Source organism: Hyposmocoma kahamanoa, unplaced genomic scaffold, assembly GCF_003589595.1.
Source record: "Hyposmocoma kahamanoa isolate Upper Pololo Valley unplaced genomic scaffold, ASM358959v1 160, whole genome shotgun sequence".
Classification (NCBI taxonomy): domain Eukaryota; kingdom Metazoa; phylum Arthropoda; class Insecta; order Lepidoptera; family Cosmopterigidae; genus Hyposmocoma; species Hyposmocoma kahamanoa.
Window position 1 is genome coordinate 5,892,019 of NW_020653575.1, and position 25,000 is coordinate 5,917,018.

At 34.7% G+C, this 25,000-nt stretch overlaps 1 protein-coding gene across 1 annotated transcript in view; it reads right to left on the reverse strand.

Annotated features, from left to right (window-relative positions):
• The window catches only part of LOC113240625 (protein I'm not dead yet), a 77,294-nt gene that overhangs the window by 7,803 nt on the left and 44,491 nt on the right, over positions 1-25,000 (reverse strand). Inside the window, exons 2-12 of the mRNA XM_026477962.1 lie at positions 14,763-14,880; positions 8,700-8,847; positions 7,767-8,032; positions 7,033-7,147; positions 6,478-6,572; positions 5,380-5,505; positions 4,416-4,541; positions 3,996-4,110; positions 2,838-2,929; positions 820-924; positions 281-351 (exon numbers count right to left, since the gene is read on the reverse strand). Coding sequence (XP_026333747.1) covers positions 281-351; positions 820-924; positions 2,838-2,929; positions 3,996-4,110; positions 4,416-4,541; positions 5,380-5,505; positions 6,478-6,572; positions 7,033-7,147; positions 7,767-8,032; positions 8,700-8,847; positions 14,763-14,803 — 1,300 coding nt within the window. The 5' untranslated portion in view covers positions 14,804-14,880. The remainder of the gene's footprint in view (positions 1-280; positions 352-819; positions 925-2,837; positions 2,930-3,995; positions 4,111-4,415; positions 4,542-5,379; positions 5,506-6,477; positions 6,573-7,032; positions 7,148-7,766; positions 8,033-8,699; positions 8,848-14,762; positions 14,881-25,000) is intronic.

Here is a 25,000-nt window from a genome sequence, read left to right on the forward strand (position 1 = left end):
GTTTTTGTATTAGACCCGTCGTCCATTTATTTGTAAGTCAATGTTTAGAGTGCAAAAATGATAGCACTTGTAATATTTATCCAATCTTGTGTTCACACATCGTCGTTAAATCTTATTTTCTTTTAATACATTTTAAACTTTTTGTTTATCGTAATAACATCATAGTTACAAGTCACGAAAGTAAACCTTATACCGCTGCTATATGGTAGCTTCTTTTACGGAGAACTAAGTAAACGTCTCGAATTCAGCGTCGTGCAGCTATTAACCGCTAGATGGCAGCACAATGATTGATATTTCAATTTAAAAACCAAAACGTCGTAACTTGCAATAATAGGTATTGACGGTGTTGAACTTTTAAAGATATACCAACAGGGTAAATTGGTAATTATAGTAACAGCCCAGAATTTATTATTTCTTTTTAAATTAGAACTTACAATCAATCACTAACAAAAATTCATAGGGTTTCAAATTATGAATCGAGGCTAAAGGTATTCCATTTTTTTTTGTTCTTCCGTGTTATACATCACAGTAAATATATAATATATATAATATCTTTATGTACTCTTGGTTGTATATATCTGGTGATAGCCAGTGAGTGGAGGAATAATGAACACCAGAATACAAGCATTGCTTAGATTGGGATTCAAGAGTTTTTAAAACCTTTATGTAAGTAACATGTACAAACATAAACTTAATACTTTAATATAGCGCACTGTTTGCCTTTATTGTATGTGTACCTAAAAGTAATAAATGTAATTATTAATTTGAGATCAGGTAAATGGTGTGTTGTCTGACACATCATTATTAATGAAAAGGCACTTACAAGACGAAGAAGCCGAGAAGAACTTTAAGAAGTCGAGACTCATGGGAAGGATGAACATCATTATAATAATGAACATCGACACGACGCCATCTTTAACTTTCCTGAAAATCGAACAACAATACTGATTGTAATCAGAAATATTTGTTAGCCGGGTTTAGATCAAGTTGAAACCCATTAACGCCCAAACTCGAGGGCAAAAACTATTTACAACTAATTATAATAATAAAATAAATAATAACGCACACACTCAACATAGGCCCGCACTAGGGAAACCCTGTGTTGCGGGTGCCATGGACACACACATAGACAACCACAAATTACACCCAAGCTCACGAGAGAAATAAATGTAGGCCATACAAATATTTCTCCCGGCCCGGGAATCGAACCTGGGACCTCTGCGTGGCAGTCCGGCATGGTAACCGTTCGGCCACAGAGGCAGTTTTTTTTGTAATTATTTGTTGTAAATCTAGTTTTGTTCAAATTGAATGAATGATATTAAATTTGCATTGAATTGATATTCAATTATTTTTGTGAAATTACTAGTTTGTTATAATTATTAACACAAAGATCGAACACACAGAAAGAATTCATTCGATCCGGCCGGATTCGAACCGACGTCTTCTAGCAAACCGTGTCAGACGCTATACCAACTAAGCCACGGAACAAACCAGTGCACCTCACGGATTTTTCTATGTGCTTGTTGTCGAATCTTTGTACTCGATTTTTCAACGAGTTTTTAGCCGTAACGCCATCTATGACAAATCTATGAAAGTATTTCGTCACCCAGTTAGGTTACTTTACGGCTACCATGTGATATTATTACAAAATGTTTATTGCTTTCCTATTAGATCAATTCGCTGGAAAATCTCATTGAAATAAGTCGGTATAAAAATCGTTAGATCGCTTGCACTTGAATGGATCTTCATTGAAATTGAATCCTAATGTCGTACATCCTTATTAGTACAAATTCACAGGATTGCAAAGTGAGTATTGTGTGGGTCGCCTCTTTTTCGTCAAAATAATCTTTTTTACATTATAATTATTAATACAAAGATCGAACACTCAGAAAAAACACTCAGAAAAAATTCCTTCGATCCGGTCGTATTCGATTTCATACTTATACCTACACATACACATACCGTGTCAGACGCTATACCAACTAAGCCACGGAACGAACCAACGGACCTCACGAATATTTCTATGTGCTTGCGTCGTGTCTTTGTACTTGGTCTTTCGACGACTTTTTAGTCGTAGCGCCATCTATGAGAAATCTATTGCAGATTTATCACCCAGTTAGTACCTTTACAACTACCAGTCCTGGCGAGAGATGTCGCTATTCATTGTATTCATTAAATTTTTATTGAATTGATATTCAATTATTTTTTGTGAAATTACTCCACTAGTTTGTTTTTTACATTGTAATTTGTCGTAAGAATTCGCCGTTTCTGACCACGATTTTGGGCAGAAATAATAATAATAACGCACACGCGTACAAGAACTAACAAATGCTGAACTGTTAATATAATTTAGACTTTATCCTGTTGTGATTATCGTTGAAAGATCAATATGTAATATTGCGAGTTACGAAGTTTTGATTTTATATTGAAATTTCGAAATTTAAATCAATGTGCTGTCATCTAGCGGTAAATAAATGAACGACAACGAATCTGGGATGTTTTCTTAGTTCTCCAAAAAAGAAGCGACCATATAGCAGGGGTATAATAATCATAATAATGATAACGCACACACTCAACATAGCCCCGCACTAGGGAAGCCCTGTATCGTGGATTCCATAGGCGCCCAAACTCATGAGAGACATAAATGTAAGCCATACAAATATTTCTCCCGGCCCGGGAATCGAACCTGGGACTTCTGCGTGCCAGTCCGGCATGGTAACCATTTGGCCACGGAGGCAGTTGAAATAGGTTAAAACCTTTTGATGGTTAAAGATAACGCTACGGGAAAAGTCGTTAAAAAATCATATAATAATAATTATAACATATGAAGGTCTCACATGGTTGTCATGACGTCAGCCCAGCCTGGCATGAAGCCGGGCTTGCGGAAGATGTACATGAACACGGCCAGCAGGAACAGCATACCAGATGCCTGCAATTATAGACAAAAAAGTTTGGAACATATTATTTCTTCATTCTCCAGAAATAGATACCAAATGTCATTTAATTTGTTTGAAAACTATTCTGCCAAATCATTACGATGACAACTGCCTTCCGATTGGCCAGCCCGAATTCGAAACAATTGACGGGTGTCGCCAAGTGTTTCACTTCAAATCGACCAATTTAACTTAAGCTTTGTTATAATGGACGAAAATTGAAAAATTACATATTTAATTACGGATTAAATGTGATTCCGTTTGTTTTGTAATTAGATGTTTTGCCCACACCGTCGAATGGAACAGCCCCGCATTGTAGAGATATTATGTTTTTTACTATAAATACAGAATATCTTTGGAATATACGGAGACGTACACACACGTCAGTTGTTGGCGCTGTACTATTTCACCTTTCTAATTTGTGATTTTAGCGCAAACGATAGTTGATATTTAAAAGTGATATAAGGCCATCTACCTCATCTACCTATTGAGGTCGTGGGGGGTTAAAATGACCAGCACGGCGCACCTAACTTTGCGATGCTCGTTCACGTCGCAGGTGGCAAACGCTATGTATTTAGCTATATAACATGACCAGCGTGGCCCTGATGAACTGCTGTTGTCACTTGGTTTTTACGATTTTTGATACTTACTTTTCTAGACTAATAAGAAAAAGTATTATATTCCGAATCAAAAAAAAAAATACTTTAATTTAAAATTGGATTTAAAAGTTACAAACTAACCAAATTAATGGTTAATGTGAAATGTCAATCTCAAATGAAAGACGTACGTCAGGTTTAGGTAAACATCGATCGATCATTATGGGTACATTTCGAGTTCTTAGGTTTCCGCGATTATTACATATCGCGATAGTTATTATGGGTACATATTCCCATAAAATGCCCGGCACTAAATATAATCCTACACTAGAGCCAAGTAATGAAATATCGCGAAAAAATTATATACGTATACAAATGGGACCAAAAACGGTCACAAAAGCCAATGTCATATTTTGAACATTTTTGGAAATTCTAGTCGGCGACGAACGTGTTAATGTTGATTTACCTTCTCGTGGAAAGTGGCAGGTCCGAGGCTCCTGTACCTCTCCTTGATGACCTTCATCGTGGTGGCAGAGCCACTACTCGCCAGGGACACCTTCTTAGCCGCTTCACTGTTTGGTCTGAAAAGATATGTTACCACAAGTTAATAATTTAAGAACGTAATTTTTTATGCTGCCATTTTGTCGTGTCGTAGATGTCATTACTGATTCATATCGAATGTTTTCTTGTCTTCCGTAGTGCGTTTTTACATTATTATTTGTTAAAGTCAAGATAATTAAAATTGTAGAAATCGATAACTTCCCTTTTTCCAATTTCGTTAAAAATACCAGGTGCACAACTGGTTCTATAAGTCGTTTGATATAAAAAAAAGCAAAATTACAAATACAAACAATAGACAATAAGAAATCGTGCAGAGAAAAAGTACCTGAAAAGGCCCATGTAAGTGATTTGCAACGCGGTCCAAACGAGGAACTGCATGATCAACATTGGTGGAGTGCTGTACGCCATGAACCAGAAGAAGTTTACTGACTGGCCCAGTGCTGGGAACTCGCTGTAAACGGAATTGCAGTATTTTGAACAATCATTTATTTATCGAGTTTTTAGGTTTTGCGTTTGTTATACATTGGAAATTAAAGATAAAGATAAAGATAAATTTATTTCTGTATAAAATACTAACCTAAATACATACATACATAAACCTTATTAAATAACCTATTATTTACATATATGCGCCAAATTGTCGCAAACAATGAAATTATTTTATGTTTACATTACTTTAATTAAGGTTAGTAGTGCAAATTAATCTAGGTGATACCTAAACTAAGTAAAATTATTTACTTGTGTCTTAGGTATCTAAATTGGTGATTATAGCATAACGGTTAGTCAACATATTTTGTTCTTAATTAAGCTGTCCTTTCGAATCTAAATCACATATATACATTTTTTACTTTGATTTATTACACCAAAATATGTTCACAATCATTATTTTCAGTTACACTTATATGTATATTCAAATCCGCACATGCACTTACAGATTGAATAGGTTACTTTAGATGCACCATTCACACTTTATTATTTTCATGAACAATTTACCTACTAGTCGTTTATTAGATCTTTCATTACAAATAACTTCTAGATTTAGTACCTCTCGTTGGTTCTGACTGAAAACCAGCGCCTTAGGAAACTTAGACATATGCTAAGTCAGCGCCATTTCACTGCTATGACAAAAATGTTTTATTTTTCCTGTTGTATTGAATCTGTATTTGTGTCATACTAGTGAATAAAGTGTTTATCTATCTATCTATATTTGTACTTCTATATAAGCCGATATATGAGTGCTGTAGTATAGCTGTCATTTTCATAATTTGTGCATAATTAAGTCTACTTACGAGTCGAAGATTCCCTTAAAAGCTGAGTTGGTCGCAGTGCCGACGAGCGTGCCGCAGCCTCCCAAAGTTGATGCATAAGCGATGCTTAGGTAGTAGCAAATTGTAATATTGCTCGGCATTAGGGGTCTGGAATTTGACAACACAAAAATTAAATGATATTCCCGATAAATTGGGTAACTTTGAATTCCCTTGTAACTCTGAATAAAAGTGGATTGAAGAATATTTTTTTTTTTATCAAAAAACTGTAGTAACATTGATATCTGCACGAAACGAAAAGACCAAACTATATTCTAGATGTCAAATGTGACAACATCTGCCGTCCACTAACTGAGACGCGGGTATGTGAGAAATGGTCAAATATCCGTTTTAAATAGCGAAAAATAGAGCACAACATTGTCTTTTAATAATCTCAGTACAGAGCACTAAAAAAACCGACCTCAAAAGTATTTGCCAAGTTTTTTGAAATAGATTACCGGAAAATGCGCAAACCCGGATTCATCCCCTAGTTCGCCACTATACGGAACTTGACACAGGAGATAATAAAAATCGATTCTCACTACTCAAAGTATATTGAGAGAGAAAAACGCCTTGAATTAGAGAATAGCAATTGCTCCTTATAATAAAATTTTGGCACTATTTATGAAAATGAATCTTCATGCGTGAACAGCCATTCTTAGAGGTGGATGATTTTCTTCAAAATTAAATGGGACTTAATGGGACAAAATTAAATTTTCTTATTGAACTCGTTGGTACAGGTACCAATTACTAATTGGTTTTTTTTTTACCAAGTGACGTGACGAACAAGTCGTGCACCTGGTGGTAAGCGACACGCCTGTCCATAACAGTTGCAGTGCCACTCAGAGCTTTAAATCACAAAGTCTGAGGGGCATTGCCACTGCGCCCATCACCATGATCGGAGCCACTTGACTGTGGTGGTCATCAAAAGTCTATAGCACTTCCGCATCCGTTTTCGTTTCCGCTAAGATTTACCTTTGACATCTGTTTCCATTTCCATTATGACACTTAAGTCGCATCACTACAAATACATAGACTAGCTATGTCGCTCTGTCAAAGACAAAGATTAAACTGAATACTCACTCATCATCACCGGTCTTCGTTTCAACGGGCTTCCCGTTCTCCTTGCCATTTTCTATTGCCTTCTTCCTGTTCACGTACACCTCACCAAGTCCTTGCTGTCAATAATACATTTTAAATTTACAAAAATATTTAATACTGTAAATTAAAGTGCGAAAATGCTAGTTGATTTTAAGTTGGGGTGATAGGGGTGAATTTTCACAAATGTTCGAGTTGCATATAAAAACTGAATTCTTTATAATTCCGCGTGTACAGGGAGATGAGTGTGGAAGGATACAATATTTACAATCGCTTTATATGGCGTATACTATATCGAAGAAAAGAAAAACTCACAATATTTTTAAGGATAAAATGGCACCCTTTGTAACGCCAAACAGTACTTAACAGCAGATAAGCACCTCAGTCTTCATCGAGGTCAATTTACCTTTTATAAATCCTTGGTAGATATATCACCCTTTGAGATAGAAAGGCTCGCTGTCAGTTGGATGATCTGGACTCGAGAGAGCCTCATTGGCTGCAACTTGCTCATAAAAAACAGTAAGAATTAAAGGTGCCTACCTGTTCTAATACTTCTAAGATAGCTTCTACGATAGGAACCATCATGGTGGTAGCGGCCGCATTGGACACCCACATTGATATGAACATTGTTACGAAAGTAAGACCGAAGTTCAATCTGAAAAAAAAATAGAGACACAAATATAAAAAAAAGGAATGTTTGGACGATTAATTTGGATGGATTAATGAAAAAATAAATAAAAATTCGATTTATCATGATACAAGATTGGTTTAACGTGAGACGTTTAGATCGGTTGATCGATTTTGTTACTGTGATCTATCTCTTTACGTCAGCGAACCTCTTTCAATGCGGACAATCTTTTTCTTTATGCTTATAGATCTCTTCTTTACGTTGGTCGAGCTCTTTCGTTACGGTGATCAGTACGCTACGTTGATGGATCTGGATCCCCACGTTGGAAGATCACTTGCGTTACAAAAAAATTAATTGTACACTAATTAATATCTTTCGTTTTGTTGATTCTCGTTTCGATACAAATTTCCATCACCATACTCGGTATGTTGTTTTAATTTTAATCACGATTTATATCAAAAACAATAACCGATATCATTCATAATAAATAGTAATACCATTTCTTTTTGTGTTTAAGAATTAAGTTGATGTCAAACAGAGCAAATACTGCGATTCCGAATTCCGTGGATAGATGGCGTTGCTTCGATTTGCAACATTACATGCAAGATTTTATAAATTTAAATGTAATTTATTAAGACAAATTCACCTTCTATGCGAACAGCCAACAACTTGAACAGTCCATAAAGCAACTCTTCTCGGCAGCTTAGAATGCTGAACACCAGCGGCAATCATTAGACCACCGAGGAACATGATATTTGTCTCTTTCATATATGCTGCACAGGTCTTGTCAGAATCCAAAATTCCCATAGTAGGGAACAGTACGATGGGCAGCATGGAGGTGACTGGCAGAGGTAGAAGTTCGAGGACCCAGTATATGGCCATTATAAGAACTACGTACATGCATCTGAATTTCTGGAATAAAAAAACATAAAAATGTCAAAACAGGGGTGACCTGCCACACGGTGGCAATGTGAAATCTCAACGGTACCCGCATCTACGTTTATTGGTTGTACCTCACTTAACTTCAAATGTTTCTGTAAACTAACAAGTGGACCTATGTGATTATATAAGTTGACAGTTAATAAAAATGGAAGTAAATTAATTTGCTACTCCGCGAACCAAGTGAAGTTTAAATCGTGGAAAATAGCTGCATGCGCTTGCGTTGAATTATTTGTCGATGCAGTTAATTTCCCCTTAGGTTGAGAGTTACACGTAGGGTCATGGAGCGCGCCATGGTCGGCATCAGCCTTATAGGCCGAGTTCCGAACGTTGAGATCCGACGACGGACAAAAGTCCAGGATGCTGGAACTCGGATCATGGAACTCAAATGAGGTTGGACGGGACAAATAGCAAGGCAAGGTGATGATAGGTGGAGCAAGACCTCAACTTATTAGTGGCCGAGGATAGCCAAAAGAAACGTCGCGGGGCGTCAAGGGATGCAGCTAGCACAGGACCGTGGTGGATAGCACAAAGTTCTGAAGGCCTATATCCAGCAGTGGGTGAAATCAGGCTGCGGATGATGTAAGTGATGATTACCGTCAATACACAGAAAAGTAATAAAACAATGAATACAACTTACTGGTCCGTCATTTAAAAGCGGTATAGGCAGCAACAAAACCGGCGCCAGAACGACAACTAACGCCTTCCAATATATAGACAAAAACAAGCTGATCCTCTGCCGTAGAGACGCGCTTGACCTAGGTCTGGAAAAGAAATAGGTCGTGCCGCTGCAAGAGAGAACAAACACGTTAGAACACCTTGTCTATATGCCCGGGCGGAGTTAGTGCGAACATGCTGTGAACAAAAAATCAAAGACAATTAGTGCCAGTATTTCTTTTCATAGTTAAAGTTATTAAATTACAGTTTCAAAGTTAAGTTTGTACTAACAGATAAATAGAACTAAATGTAATGTACTATTGTGAATGTCTCTGTTAACTTGTCGAAAACTCATATAAATAATTCGCACCCATGATGTAATAAGGCCATATTTGCAAAACTACAACTTTTTTTATAATACCAAATGACACGTCAGCGACAGGTCTGTCTATAGCAGTTGTAATGACCCTCAGAGCTTTAATTTGCAAAGATCTGAGAGGCACAGCGCCCGTTACCCTGAGATATAAGATGAAAACTCCCAAGTGCCTGTAATTTCACCAGTACCCTTACACTTCAAAGTCAAAGTCAAACAATCATTTTTTCCATAAGTAAAATGTTTACACTTGAAAACGTCATTTTTTAAGCTACTACTCGCTTACTTTCCTGAGAAGAACGAGCAAGAAACTCTAGGGATTGCTCTTTTCAAATAAACTTAAATGCTATGGAATACACATTGAATCATAATTGTGTGGAATCTAAACTCAGGTTGTCTTTCCATATTTCTTTATCTAAAACCATCTAAAACATACTCTCCAATTTAGTAGGTAATACGACTTTTGAATTAAAATACTTTTAATGTAAGTTTTAAAATTAGGAAATGATAATCTTAATATTTGCTCCGGAATCTTATTGGAAAAACGTATACAGTTCCCCTTGAAAGAGTCGTTTATCTTGGTTAAACGAAATCATGGTCCCATGAGTTTGGACATGTACTTCTAAGGTTAATATTATGAATATCATCTGTCTGAATGAAATCATGTACCTATATTTTTAGGGGCATGTAAAATATTTGAGTAAATGTACTGTGATGCCACAGTCATGATACCAGTCTCCTTAAACTTTCTCTAAGAGAAACCCGAGAACCTAAACGGTACTCGGAGCGACTCGCTCGTTTTTACAACACAAATATGGTTTGAATATCTGCCGTTTTACCACACATGAGAATCCCGTAGGACATTATACTATGAAAGTAAGTAAGCTAGTCTAGCAGTAGCAACATCGGTAAGCTCACGTATTCTACGGAATGCGTATGCAGCAGAGCTTAATCTGCTGGTTTACGAAGATGCTCACATTACTGCATGGCGGCAGAATGCAGTAGTAGTAGGCAGTAATTCCCTGGACTCTTTCACAAGAAGCTCTCTTACTATTAATACAACTTTTCAGGAAAGAGGTTTAAAAAAATCTATGAACAAAATCAGTCGATAACTTTTCTTGTACTTAAATAAGGGAGTGATAAAATTTCATATTTTGTTTCACGAAAGTCGTATTATTTTTATGACTTACATGTAATAAAATATGAATATGAATAAAAGCTTTACATGTAACTCATATGATTTGTCGTATGATTACGTGTGGCTTTATTACATCAAGTGTATGAATTACAGACTGTATAAAAGAAAGGACTTAATTGAAATAAATAATAAAAACATTTGAATAGACATACTGGCGTTTACGTTAAGACATTCCATTAAAAATGATAAAAGAACCATTAAATTATGTACACACATGTCGATGACACACATACATTCACTTTATAAGAAATAGAAAGAAATAACATTCAGTAAAAAAGACAAAATATAAATAAGTTCTAAAAAGTGTTCTTAAGGGACACTATAAATTGTTTACACTTCGTCGGGGATAGTGCTATTACGCGTAACTAGCATTGGATTATGATTTTGCATTTCGGTAAATTAGTGGCAAATCAAATCCGCGTAATGGGAATCTATTGTTACCAGTCCGTAGACGACTTAAATTAATGCTTCCTGTGTAAAAATGAAAGTTGTAGCCATTTAAATAACAAAAGTAATAATGTTAAATCTCTCCTGTAAAATTTGGTCTAGTTCAGATACGCGCTTTTTACCAATGCTATATACGCGCATTTGCACTGTCCCCGACGAATTGTCTCTCGCCTAACTGTCGAACATTCTTCTTTTTGACCCGCAGTCAATTTGTCAATTCTTTGAAAGATATCCGCAATTTAATACTAATTAAATAGAGCACACACATACACACTCACACACACATATTACACACGCAAACGTAACACACATTATCGTTAATTATAATTTTCTTTGGACTTTCCTACGACCACCGTTTTTCAGTTTCTATACTTTAGCATTAACTTATCTTAATTTTAATATAACGTAAAATGAATTGTTGAAAGACTTTTTAAATTACTAAATAAATTTATGAATTAAGAACACACATACACATAAGTACATTTTAAAAAACGGTAAAATTTGCACATAAATAAATAAATTATGGATTTTTAGTACCGCATGTTACGTCTCCAACTATTGTTTGCTACTATCTTGTTATATCTCATACTTATGAACAGTTTTTTTTGCTTTAGTTCTAAAAATTATTTTGACACCAATTTTAAATTTTGACATTTTTTTTTACGCCTCTCAATTCCTATTCTAAATTTTCATTTTGTTTTATCGTATTTTCTTATATTGTATTCAATATCTTGACTTGCAGTGCCCTATTCAGGGTCATGTACTACACTCTAGTCGTAATGTAACACATTTGTAACACCTGACTATGTACATGTGACAATAAATAAATACAAAACATAATAAAAATCCCTGTTAAATTTATTTTCTTTTAAGAATCTACGTTTATTAAAGTTTTATATTTATTACTACACATTACAAATGAAATGTCGCTCATGACAACTAACATGGTATTATCTCAAAAATTGCGTTATATATATGTATGTCATTCGTATACAATTTAATTTCAAAGTGACAGAACTACACTGTCTGAATGACATACATATGTATGCGTTATACAAATTTTTGATATAAAATATAATATAACGCAGTTTTGTGATAATTATTCATTGACTTACAATTATATGGGCGTCGGGTCCGCGCTAAAAAGTGTCCGAACTTATAGGGCGTTAAAATCATATACAGAGCGTCATTCACGCTTTTAGTCTTCGTTTGTTCGACTGACAGCGAAGCAAGCAAAATTAGACAGTACTGCGATGACATTACAATTTAAATTCAACGTTTTAGCTTTTTCATATTCCTTTACATGTCACTACGTTTAAATAGGTTGACTTGGGACATTTTTTTCGTGGTTTGTGTATTAGACCCGTCGTCCATTTATTTGTAAGTCAATGTAATTATTGCCATAGGTAATTCCTTCTACTATGAGTATCAGAACAAGAGAATCTACTCAGGGTCACTAGCCAGAAATCACAGATCAGAACCAATTTAGAAAATTGAATAAACGTAGACATACGACTGACGGCTAGTGAAGAATGTTCGCTTTGAAAAGCTGATTATTGTCCTGCTTTTCAGTTATGACAAAAATGTCACTTATGACAGTAAGTAAGGCGAGAGACAATGTAGAGTAATAAGAAGTGGTTTAAAATTAACTTCTAACTTTAAACTGTTAATATGTGTAAAGTAAACAAACATGCGAAGTAAAACCAATATGTGAAGTAAAACCACCGTGTATGTAACCAGAAATAGAGACGAAATGTCATTAAATTTGTTTGAAAACTATTCTGCCAAATCATTACGGTGACAATTGCGTTCCGATTGACCAGCCCGAATTCCAAACAATTTCACTTGAAATCGACCAGTTTAACTTGAGCTTTGCTACAATGGACAAAAATTGAAAAATTATATATTTTTGTAATTAGATATTTTGATGTTTTTCCCACACCACCAAATGGAACAGCCTATAGTTAGAGATATTATCTTTTACGGGTTAGTTGTTGGCGCAGTACCATTTCAGCTTTCTAATTAGTGATTTCAGTGCAAACGACAGTTGATATTTAAAAGTGACATAAGCTTTTGCCTTGTCAGGCATATGGGCGTTACAACTCTCTGGCAACTGATGAGTTGGCAACTGATGAGATGGATGGCTCCTATTTCGTTTCTATTTCTGGTTATATACTCGATTAATAAAACCAATCTGAAATAAAATCAACATGTAAAGTAAAATCAACATGTGAAGTTAAACAAAAGCTAGTCAAAATAATAATTTATAAAGTTTAATAAGTGACAGTGACATATTGTGACCGATTAATTTCGTCCACTGATCCGAGTGGTTTCAGTGTGTTATTAAAAATAGTTTTCAGGTTACAATATGATTTAAAAGAACTTAAAACACTTCACAGGTAAATAAAGAACATAATCGGACATCACAAGGTTGTTAAAAGTATAAAACCCAATTCAAAACTTTAAGACAGAACTTTCTAGTTTTCAATCAAAAACACTAGACAATAAAAATAAAGACGTTTACTAATATTTCCCCTCTAATGTTTAATAAGAATATAAACAAAACAACAACAAAAATGTGAAAAGGGGATCAATTTTTGAAATAATTTTTTATGGTGATTTTTTAACACCATTTATTACCCCTCCTTTGTAAAGAATTGTAAATCCAAATTCTCAACTATTAAAATGAACATGACACCTGGGATTCTTGAGGAATTCCAATGAAATGTGATATAACTACTCATTCCTTTTTTATTTAATTTTATAGGTCTAATGGTGAGCAATATAGACATCAAAATAAAGTGATTCATATTCTGGCTTACAATAGATTACTTAGGGATCAAAACAATGATTGTAGAATCACTTCACTTAGTTTTGAACTCTGTAATACCATTGTTAAATATCTGATTTGCTTGAAAATTCCCTAACTCTGGGTATTTATTAATTTTTGGTGAACTCTGAATTATAATGGGTAATGTCAGAATATCACCAAATGCTATGTAGTCCATAGTTATATACCCATTTGACATAATATTTGTTTTATTATTCATTTGCTTATCTTTTTTATTGCATTCCATGTCAGTAAAGTAATTTTGATTATTTTTTTAAATTGTTTCAAAAATACATAAGTCTGCAATTTCTGTAATTACAATACAGCTTATACAAGTCACTTCACTTTCTTTTTATAAAAATAAATCAAGGGTTTTTTATTAAGTGTGATGCATGTAAACTTAAAAAAAGTTTATTTCACATCAAATACAATACAGGAAAAAGAAAATGCAAATTAATAATAGACTCATATGTCAATGTGTTTAAGTTGGCTACAGATTATTTGATTTATGTCCATTTGCACTAGACTTAAATGTCTTAAACCAATGCTTACAATACAAAAGACACTCTTAATACATTGAAGCATTGTTTTAAGACATTTAAGTTTAGAGCAAGTGGACATTAGAATTTTCATACATTTTAATGATAGGGCTGTATCTAGAATTGTATTTTGAAAAGTACCTTCAAATCAAAAATCGATCCCTATGAAAGTTAAAATACAAATCAACTTGTGAGAAAAGATAAATCTAATTGATTGCCATGCAACTTGACAAACAGTGCAGATTTGGAGCCATGCCGTAGCCACTTACACACAGTTAGTACCGGGCTAAGGTGTTTACGTGTTTGGCTAATATAGAAACTGCAAGAAAACACTTTTTAGGTCACATATCAAATATATTTCTCCCTAGAAATCTGCAGATTTTTTTCAACCTGAATTTCCCTAAGGTCGTAAATTATTGCCTAGTGGAATCCTGTAAGTAAGTACCTTGCTTACTCATGGTACCTTCAAATCATTTCCTATAAATATAACTTTAGAATAATATTCAATTAAAATACTCACAGTCTAATTACCTATTAATATACTATCATAAGGATATATATATCATAAGAATTAGCAAATTTCATCAATGAATTTCCACATTTTGTAAACTAATATTTACTTAAGTGTTTACAAGGTATTGTAGAGAAAATATGTTTACCGAGCTTCGTCGCCGACACCGTTCTCCGCTGCTGACGACATTTTCTGTTACTTTTGCAGTAAATTCTACAGAAAACTCAACCCGAAACTTGTTCAGTTTCCCCGCATTCTTCAAGCGTCTGTAAAAAAAGAAAACATAGTTATTAATGATCGCAGACTAATAGAAAAATAAAACTTGGTAATACGATAACTAATACTTCTATAAAAGACAATAATAAACGTGAAGTTCAGATAAAATCAAACTACACTTTCAAACTAAACGAAATTTAGACAAACATCGTGTATCGTGTACATACTTCCAAATCAGCTGTCAAATTGCGCTTTAGTAAGTCCATTATAACCACAGAATAACGTACTCAGAAGGAGATTCTAACATAAATCGATATATTGTATGCGCTTAAGATAACGCACACATCGAACATTAACATAACATTGAATATTTTTTAATTCTAATGTTTCTACTATTATAATCAGTAAATAAATAAATTGTAAGGTATACTTATTTCATACCGGGCTGATATTATATAAGAATTTATAAAATCTTTATTTAAAAAAATCGTTGTGTTCTAGGAATCGATGGATCAAAAAAGTTACAAAACATTAAACAGCTCAGCAACTACCCATGTACGCAGTAAAATGATCTATATGTTTTATTTATACAAAAAGTCCAAATTAAAACAAATACCCACATGTTTAAACAACTGCCGCCATCTGTTATAATAGCCCTTTAAACTTGTGAATAGTACGAATATCGACTCAAAATTAATCATAAAAGCCCATTAAATACAAAACCTTGATTGTAATAATCGTTTGAACTAGGTGCTAGGTAACGGTTCCCCATTGTTCCCAAATAAGGCGGTTATAATAATTAATCATTATCAGCAGTTGGTAATAAAAATGAGTTACATATCATGGTAGATTTCAGACAAGCTGAATTGGCAACTCTGCAATCCAGTGGCACCAACATAATTAAAAATACTGTCAATTTAACCGATCAAAACATTGGTGATAAAGCTTTTTAATTTAGTAATTTATTTATGTTTAATGTGGATTTCAGTGGTAGAATTACTAAAAAGAACTTAAGTTTAATAGTTCGCATTCACAATGACTGAACGAGATGCGAAGAAAGAGGCTGAAGGTAAGTTTTCATGTATGAAAATGTTATATCTAGTTTTTTACCGTATTCTTAATTATATTCATTGCCTATTGTATCGCCGAGCAACAGAACACAGTAATTGATATCTAAAGTATCACACCACGCCACGTTAATAAATATTCTTATGTATTATAGTCTTAAAATATCCATAATGAAACATAACCTCTCCCACATTATTTTGTTATGAATTTTGGATTACAGAGCCAACTGCGTCTGTTTTGTGTCTTATTATTGCTTCAAAACCGGCTTTTACAGTTCGCAATCCTCCTTTAGAGCATACATTATAATAACTTTTTATTTATAAGTACATGGGTCTGCCAAAGCAGTGTAAAAGATAAGATAAGGTTACTTCTCAGACTGCTCCTTTGTATATAACCACAGGTAAGGTCGTGTTATGGAGGAATTTTAAGATGGGGTTTCCTTGGCGCACTATATAATCTAGGGTCAGCAGACTTATGTCATAAAAATGGTTAATTTTTTATATGTAAATGTACATTTTTTATGTTGTTTATAATGTTGGAAGATTTTTTTTTTATAGTATCAAGTGATGTTTTTTTTAGGGTAGAAAGTGACGAACAAGTTGTGCACCGGATGGTACGCTACGAGCCTTTTCATAACAATTGCAGTAGCACTCAGAGCTTTAAATCGTAAAGATCTGAGGGGCACTGCCACTGTGCCCGTCATCCTGAGACATAAGTTGACAAGTCCCATGTGCCTGTAATTTCACCAGCACCCTTACCCTTCAAAACTGGAACACATTAATGATGACATTACTGCTTGGTGGCAGAAATAGGTAAGGTAGCAGTATTTCACTGAATGAACTCTTTTACAAGGAGCTCTGGTGCTACATAAAGAGCCATAAATTAAAGAAGTAACAAATGAACTAGATTTATGTGCTTTAATTGGTAGATGAATTAATATAAATGAATGATGTTGGTTTTGAGTTATGCGCTTTAGTCCACCGACCCTTACAAAGTCTGTCTATCTTTGAAGATGTTGTAAAATGACAGTCCATAGAGCGAAAGTGTTGTCCTTGCATACAAACAGCTAAAGATTGTGATACAAGTTTCAAGCACCTATAAAAAAAGGTTGGCACGATTAAACTCTTAATTTGTTTCATTTGTAAATCCGAAACAGACCTATTTCTAGTTCTTTTGGACGGCCAGTTAACTTCCGCAAAGTAAGAGTTAAATTATTTTGATTTAAATCATGATTTGATTATAATGTGGTTAATTTTATTTACTTTCACAGAAATCAACACATAAAATTAGACAAATATATTTTAAAGACTAGGGTCTTTTACAACTGAGAAATCAATATTATTATTATAATACTTAAACAAAAAAAAAACTTGCCATGGTTAATTAACCTTTTACATTACTATGTTTTACGCAAAAATATAGTTAAACTGTACGATAAAATGAAAAAAAAAAAAATTGTTATTAATTAATAATATTTTAACTGATACAGAGGCAGTTCATTATATAAATTAACTGCCTCCGTGGCCCAATGGTTACCATGCCGGACTGCCACGCAGAGGTCCCAGGTTCAAGTCAATTAGGATTTTTTCAAAAAATCATGCTTTATTTGATTTTTTCAAGAAATCATGACTTTTTCAACCTTGTCTATAAATGTGCTTTAACTGTTGCAATGCCATTTACATTGAAATTACCTTAGGGGTACTGCACTCATCACCCTGGAATGTAAAGTTGACAGGTCCCATAATGTCTGTTATTTCGACAGCATCCTTAATCTCTAAGGTGGAATGAAGTAACCCTCACATTATTGCTCGGCGGCAAAAATAGGTAAGGTGGTGGTTTTACTTCCCTAGACAAACCTTTCACTAAAATGATATATGTATATAATTTCTTTTCTTCTGATTTTTTGTGTTAAGTTAAAATAAAAAATACATGTTTTCAATTATTTTTTGTAATGGTGGGTGTGGTATTTTTTTTATCTTGTGGAGCGAATGGGTGATGAACCTAAAAGCTTGTAAACCTATGATTTAAAAGATAAGAACACCAATTACACTGGATTTAAACTTACAATTTTTTGATGCAACTAGTGATAAAATATCAAAATGTTTTTTTCATCACAATTTAAATAAACAACAACTTAGCAAATAATTTTCTTTCTTAACCTACGTAGTAACTAAGTAGTAAACAAATAAACAGGAAATGTACACAAACGTCAATATGCAGAATGGCTAATTCCATTTATACGTACTTTGATATGCGAAGTAAATAATTAATATACCTAGTTTGTAATAGAAACAAGTGTTTGTCTAGTACAAGTGTTCTTTAATATAAAATTAAATATTTACATGAATATTACGACTTCAACTGGACTTTGAAATAGACATTTATAAATAAATAGTTTTTACATGCAGAAGCTTGATTTTCATTGTCTCTCCCGATCGGAACTGCGTCACTTCCGAGTTTCAAATCGGTACGATAGTTAATTTAACTCACAAATCAGAAAGATATAGTAGGAATCAGGTTCATCTTCTCGCTCGGAAACCCATCTGATTTCGAGACTCGGATGGGCTACCCGATCGGATCGCTTCTGATTTCAATTAAAATCACCCTGCAGGAGTTCTTTTTTTCATGCTGAGTTTTCACAGGGCATTGTGGTTGGAACAACGATATGTCAAAAAATTTTTTTTAAGACACCAATTGACAGGACGATTAAGTCGTGCTCCTGGTGGTAAGCTGTGGCTTACCATACAGTTACTGGCAACTCAGTGCTTTAAGTCACAAAGACCTGAGGGGCACTATCTCTGCGCCCAAAACCCTGAGACGTAAGTTGACAAGTCCTATGTGCCTATAATTTCAGCAGCACCCGTATCCTTCGAAGCCGGAAAGTAGTAATTACTTCTTGGCGGCAGAAATAGGTAAGGTGACAGTACTTCCCTGGACGAACTCTTTCACAACGAGCTCTATTGCTACTTCACACGTTTTCTGTGAACCATTTTTTTAAAATTTTTTTTTTTTCACCTTGATATTTTTCTTTACCGAAAAGTTTATGTAAATTTCAAATTAAACTTCGCACATAAATTCCGAGAAATTCTGCAACACTGCCTCTGCTCGAGCGGTGGTATATCAAACCATTAGGCCACCATAGTTTCTTTCCTATACCGGTTGTTAAACTTAATCTAGGTGAGGTTGTTAGCCGATAATTATTACGGTTTACGATTGGACGTTCTTTTGTTTTGTAAGAATTAATTTCCTTTGACGAATCGTTTCAAACGTCACATCTGCATACAATAAGGGCAGACCTTCGGCCTATGACGACATTAAGTCTTAGTGTAAATAGGTGAACTTGTATTCTAAATCAACCCGGGACCGTTCTTATCTTGCACCCACACTATAGTTCTGTCTTTTTTGAAGTAGTGTTGAGTTACTCATACACGAGGTAACTCATTTGTATTGTACCACTCGCTTGGTTAGTTTGTCACAACACCTCATGTGATAAAAAGTCCCACCTCACACCTCACCTCATGTCATAAGCATAGCCTCATGTCACACTGCTTCGAATTCAACAAATGCAACAATGATTGGTCCTGCACTGCCCGCTTTTTAGCTTACACTAAATAAAATTGTCATATATTTATACTATATCATAACACTTAAGTTATCCATTTGATTGATACCATCAAGTTATGAAAATGTGCTTATTATTCCCTGTATGTCGAGTTATTGCCGTAGGTGCAAACATTCTTACTACTACCTCACCTCATTTGAAGAAGGACATTGTACCGCCTCTTTTTTTTTGAGGTACTCTCTCAAACCCATATCATACTCCCTCACACCCAACACTATTTTGTAGATGGAGTAAAATGACAGTTCATTGTGCAAAAGTGTTGCCCGCTTGCAAGCAGCTAATGATTGCAGTCGATAAATACATATTTTATCGACTATCGCAACAAATAGCCGAATTTGTTTCATTTGCATCATCATCGGCCAATTATTCGTCCAACTGCTGGTTACAGGTACATTTGAATTGTTAATTTTTTTTAAATTCATACATAACACATACTAAATTAGCAGCATGTGTATAAAAAATTCAAAGAGGAGACATATTTTAAGGTTTTACATTTGAATTTAATATACATAATATACCATTTGTCAAAATAAGAATAAGGAATACAATAGCGAAATTAGAACGTCGTAATATTCATAATTCAGAAATTCTTCATTTTTTATAGACTGCCACGCAGAGGCAGATTTGATTCTCGGGCCGGGAGAAATATTTGTATGGCCTACATTTATTTCTCTCGTGAGTTCGGGTGTAATTTGTGGTTGTCTATGTGTGATAATAAATATTACTATTATCATGAATTGTTCAAAACAAAAGAAACTTAAGTCTAACATAAATTACATAAACATTCTCATCAACATTGTGACTACACTATTTTTATGTAAGTATTCATATTATTAAATAATTGTTGTTGTCATTGTTGTTCATTATTAGACATATATCAAATTATTTTATTGTCATAACTCTATGCGGTGGCTAGGTACAACTGTCAGAATACCTCAATCACTTTACGGCGTCAATCAAGTCGCTAATGGCTGTGTAAATATTTGGCAATTTTGTAATGACGAACAGTGAAGCGCCTCTAATGATCACCAATAAGAACTAACGTAATAAACTTATAGAACTAAGGTGGCACTCCACATGGTTATTTGTGTTTGCGTATTTCAACAAAGAATCACCTACACAGTACAGATAGTATGTTTGACAAAGTATGTGCCTATTCGACAAATACAGCAAACGTCCGTTTTTCGATGCACATTAAAGGGATTAAAATGGACAAATACACAAATAAACCGTCCACACTATAGTCAAATTAATTATTTTAACTCCTTATTTGGCTCGATCATAATTGTCATTTACTGTCTCATTTCTTCCTCTTGTTTTTAGTATTCAGTCGAAAGGCAAAAAATACGCCGAATGTGCTGAATACCGAATGGTAACTGTTTTTCTTTCGTTGCAACTCTAATAAATTGGTTTACGTATGAAATAAAGATATTTTTGAATTTGAACTAGTCCTGTGCCTCACTATATTCTACGTCTTTGACACGGTGACACACATAGTTAGTATATTTATTTGGCAAACAAACAGAATTACATCTAGAGATTACACGTTGCATTGCGCTTATATCGTCTCTCCACATTTAGTGCCGATGGCCGAAACAGATATTTTTGTCATATTTTTTTTATAATACTAAGTGACGGGACGAACCAGTCGTGCGCCTGGTGGTAAGCGTCACCGCCTGGTGGTAAGCGTCACGCCTATCCCTAACAGTTACAGTGTCACTCAGACCTTTAAATAACAAAGATCTGAGAGGCACAGCCAGTGCGCCCGACACCCTGAGACATAAGTTGACAAGTCGGTTCCAATTATCTGATCGCATTCACTCAATACACGTCCGATAGGCGTCCGATTCTTTCGTTAAACTGCCACCGTGGCTGAACGGTTACCATGGAGAGGTCCCAGGTTCGATTCCCGGGCCGGGAGAAATATTCGTATGGTCTACATTTATTTCTCTCGTGAGTTTGGGTGTAATTTGTGGTTGTCTATGTGTGTGTCCATGGCACCCGCGACACAGGGTTTTCCATAGTGTGGGGCTATGTTGAGTGTGTGCGTTATTTATTTGCGTCAAACATTTTCTCTACCTGCAGTGTTGCCAATTTGTGGGGAATTCTCCAAATGCAAGGAATTTCAACTCAACAACTCGATTGGGGATTTCGTGGGCATTGAAGCTTTGTGGGAAAAATGTCCCAGCATTCTAGCATAATTTTTTTGTTACGTCGCTAGGTTGATGATCACTGATAAAAACACGATTTATTTGTTTGTTTACGAACGATATTGATTTTTTTTTCAACATCACACGTGTCCCGCTTATATAGATTTTTATTAGCAAACCGCTTATATAAAATTACCCGAAAGATTTGAATCGCTTTTGTCTTGAATTGTAAAATTACTATAGGTGCGCAAATTTCAAATTTTGAGACAAATGTGAATGTAATAACTATAGGGCTTCAGTTGAAAACCAAAATGTAGCAGGTTCTCTAGTAGTACTTTGAAACATTTGCATATAAAATTTAGTGAAACTTTAGATATTTCGTTCTTAAATAATTAGTTTTAGACTTTCAGACTGTTTTCAAGGTGTTATATCATCGAGTAAAGTATATTCTATCGTAGGAAATGTAAACGTTTCGGGCCCTTTACAGGTCCCATGGTCACGGTTCACTGTAAGCCCGAAACGTCGGTTTGTTTGAAAAAAAAACAAATATACGCGATTTAAATCCGGAGAAATAGTTTCATTTCCTATGTGTAACAATCGCGAAAACCTAAGAACTCGGTATATTCTATCATGTAACAAATTAGCACATTCTTTAGAAAATATCCTTAGCTGTATTGTATATTTTTTTTAAGACCATTATAAAATAAATAGTCAATACCTAACCCATTATTTTGATTTAGCAAAACAGTATTTCCCGCTTCTCTTCCGGTGATTCACCTACTTAAATACGTACGTACACAGTCACGACAGTTTTCTTAGAAGTATTATGGAAGGGAAGATTAAAGGAAAGAGAGGCAGAGGAAGACCGATAAGAAACTGTTGAGATCAGATAACGCAAAATTTAATGACGTATCATATAGAAATATAAATCATTTATTCTTTGTATAATCAATACAGTACGCATGCATTTTATAGATAATAATAATGATAATAGTAATAAAATTAGGATTTGGAACTAAATACAAATATAGAAGAATACAAAAATATGGAAACCGGGACCCACCCAGCTTGTTGTCGTCTCGCTTAAGTGCTACGACGTTGATTTTCAGCGGATCCGGCAACAGAACACGCGTGACACGGAACATAGTAGACGTCACAGATTGACACTCAAGACATTGAATGACACAAGCACATATTACTTTGAAAACATGACTACTTCAAAGTGAGGGCCCTGCGCTGTACAGAGATGATTGGCGACATCGAGTATATAACCAGAAATAGAGACGAAATAAGGGCCATACATTCCTGGTAACTGACCAATGATACATCGCTCATAAATATCAAATCTCGTTTGCACTGAAATTACAAATTAGATAGCTGAAATAGTACAGCGCCAACAACTGACCTGTGTATACGTCTCCGTATATTCCAAAAATATTCTGTATTTATTGTAATAAAGATAATAACTCTAACAATGGCGTGCTATTCCCTTCGGTGGTGTGAGGAAAACCAGCAAAATATCTAATCACAAAACAAAGGGAATTTCAAAACAAATAAACAAATTTCATCGGTAATTAAATATTAAATATGTAATTTAGCAATTTTCGTCCATTATAGCAAAGCTCAAGTTAACTGGTCGATTTGAAGTGAAACAATCGACGACACCCGTCTATTGTTTCGAATTCGGACGGGCCAATCGGAGCTCAGTTGTCACAGTAATGATTTATGGCAGAATAGTTTTCAAACAAATTAAATGGCATTTCGTCTATATTTCTGGTTATATACTCGATGGTTGGCGATTACTCAAACCGACCAGAGCCTAGCTCTTAAATAAGTAGCATTTTACTATGCTCTGAGATTCTCCTTTCTCCCATTGTTGACAAATAAGACACGGTGCGACCTCCAAAACCCGGGAAAACGAGGTTTTCGAGACTTGCGTCATGTATATTTGTGTTGCAAAAACGAGCGATTCGTTCCGTTCTGTGTACCGTTTAAGTTCTCGGGTTTCTCTCGTAGAAAAGTTTAAGGAGACTGGTATCATGACTGTGGCATCACAGTACATTTACTAAAATATTTTATATGCCCGTAAAAATATACATAATTTCGTTAAGAAAGAAGATACCCATATTATTAACCTTAGAACTAAGTCCAAACTCATGGTGCCACGATTTCGTTTAACTAACGTAAACGATTCTTTTATAGGGAACTGTATACGTTTTTAATATCAAAGATCGAACACTTAAACAAAATTAATTGGATCCGGCTGGATTCGAACCAGCACTCTTAGGCTATCCGCGCCAGATGCTCTGCCAATTATGCCACGAAACGAACCAGCAGACCTTACAAATTTTTCGTGCTTCTTGCAGATCTTTGTTTTTTATTTTGAGATAAATTTATTTCTTCACTCAGAAAGGTGCCTTTACAGCTACCTTTAGGTACTTTTTCTGAGTATTAGGTCTTAGATTTTTGTTATTAATAATTATAACAAACTTATGGAGTAAATTCACAAAAAAAAAATTAATATCATGGTCGTAAAACATAGACTATATCAGGGGCTCTACTCTCGATCTCCGTCCGACATCCGTCCGAAACAATTACTGCCAAATAAGCAATACTTGACCAAATGAAAATACGCGTGTTGCGAATGAAGCTTCATACTTGATACTTGTCTTTTAATTTTGTCGAATATTACTGATATGACAGTAATTGTTTCGGACGGATGTCGGACGGTAATCGAGAGTAGACCCCCAGTTTCATGCTGATCTGGAGCCAAAAGAAAAACATAGAAGGCATCAGCTGCTTATTATCCCGCGCAAGTTGTAAAAGTCGACTGAGGGATTAGGTTTAATAGTGTCCTTTAAGTAGGCGACAGACTGGCAACCTGTCACTATGGTGCACTAAGTTACACAAGATTGTATACAATCTTAACCCCAGCTTTTACCTATTCTTAAAGTAATGCATCCAAATTGATAATAAATTTTAAATAATAGAAAGATTTGCCATCTCCTGAATAATTGTAAGATACGAGTTTGAGAAAGTAAAGCATCGAAATGCCAAGTGTCACTTAAAACTGTGCCTACCCCTATATGGGAACCCAAAGGCGTGATTATATGTATATGTAAAACGTAGACTATTCAATAAACTTAAAAAAGGGTGCTTATGTCAAAACGAAAATTTTGTCCTTCCTTACTTATACACCCTTAAGGTTTAGATTGGTGTTGGCTGCATGAAATAAATAAAGAATTTAACTAATTTTCAGCATTTCATGCTCTCGAGGTTCTGTTCGAGTGGTATGTAAGAAAACATCTAACAATATTTAACCATGAACGC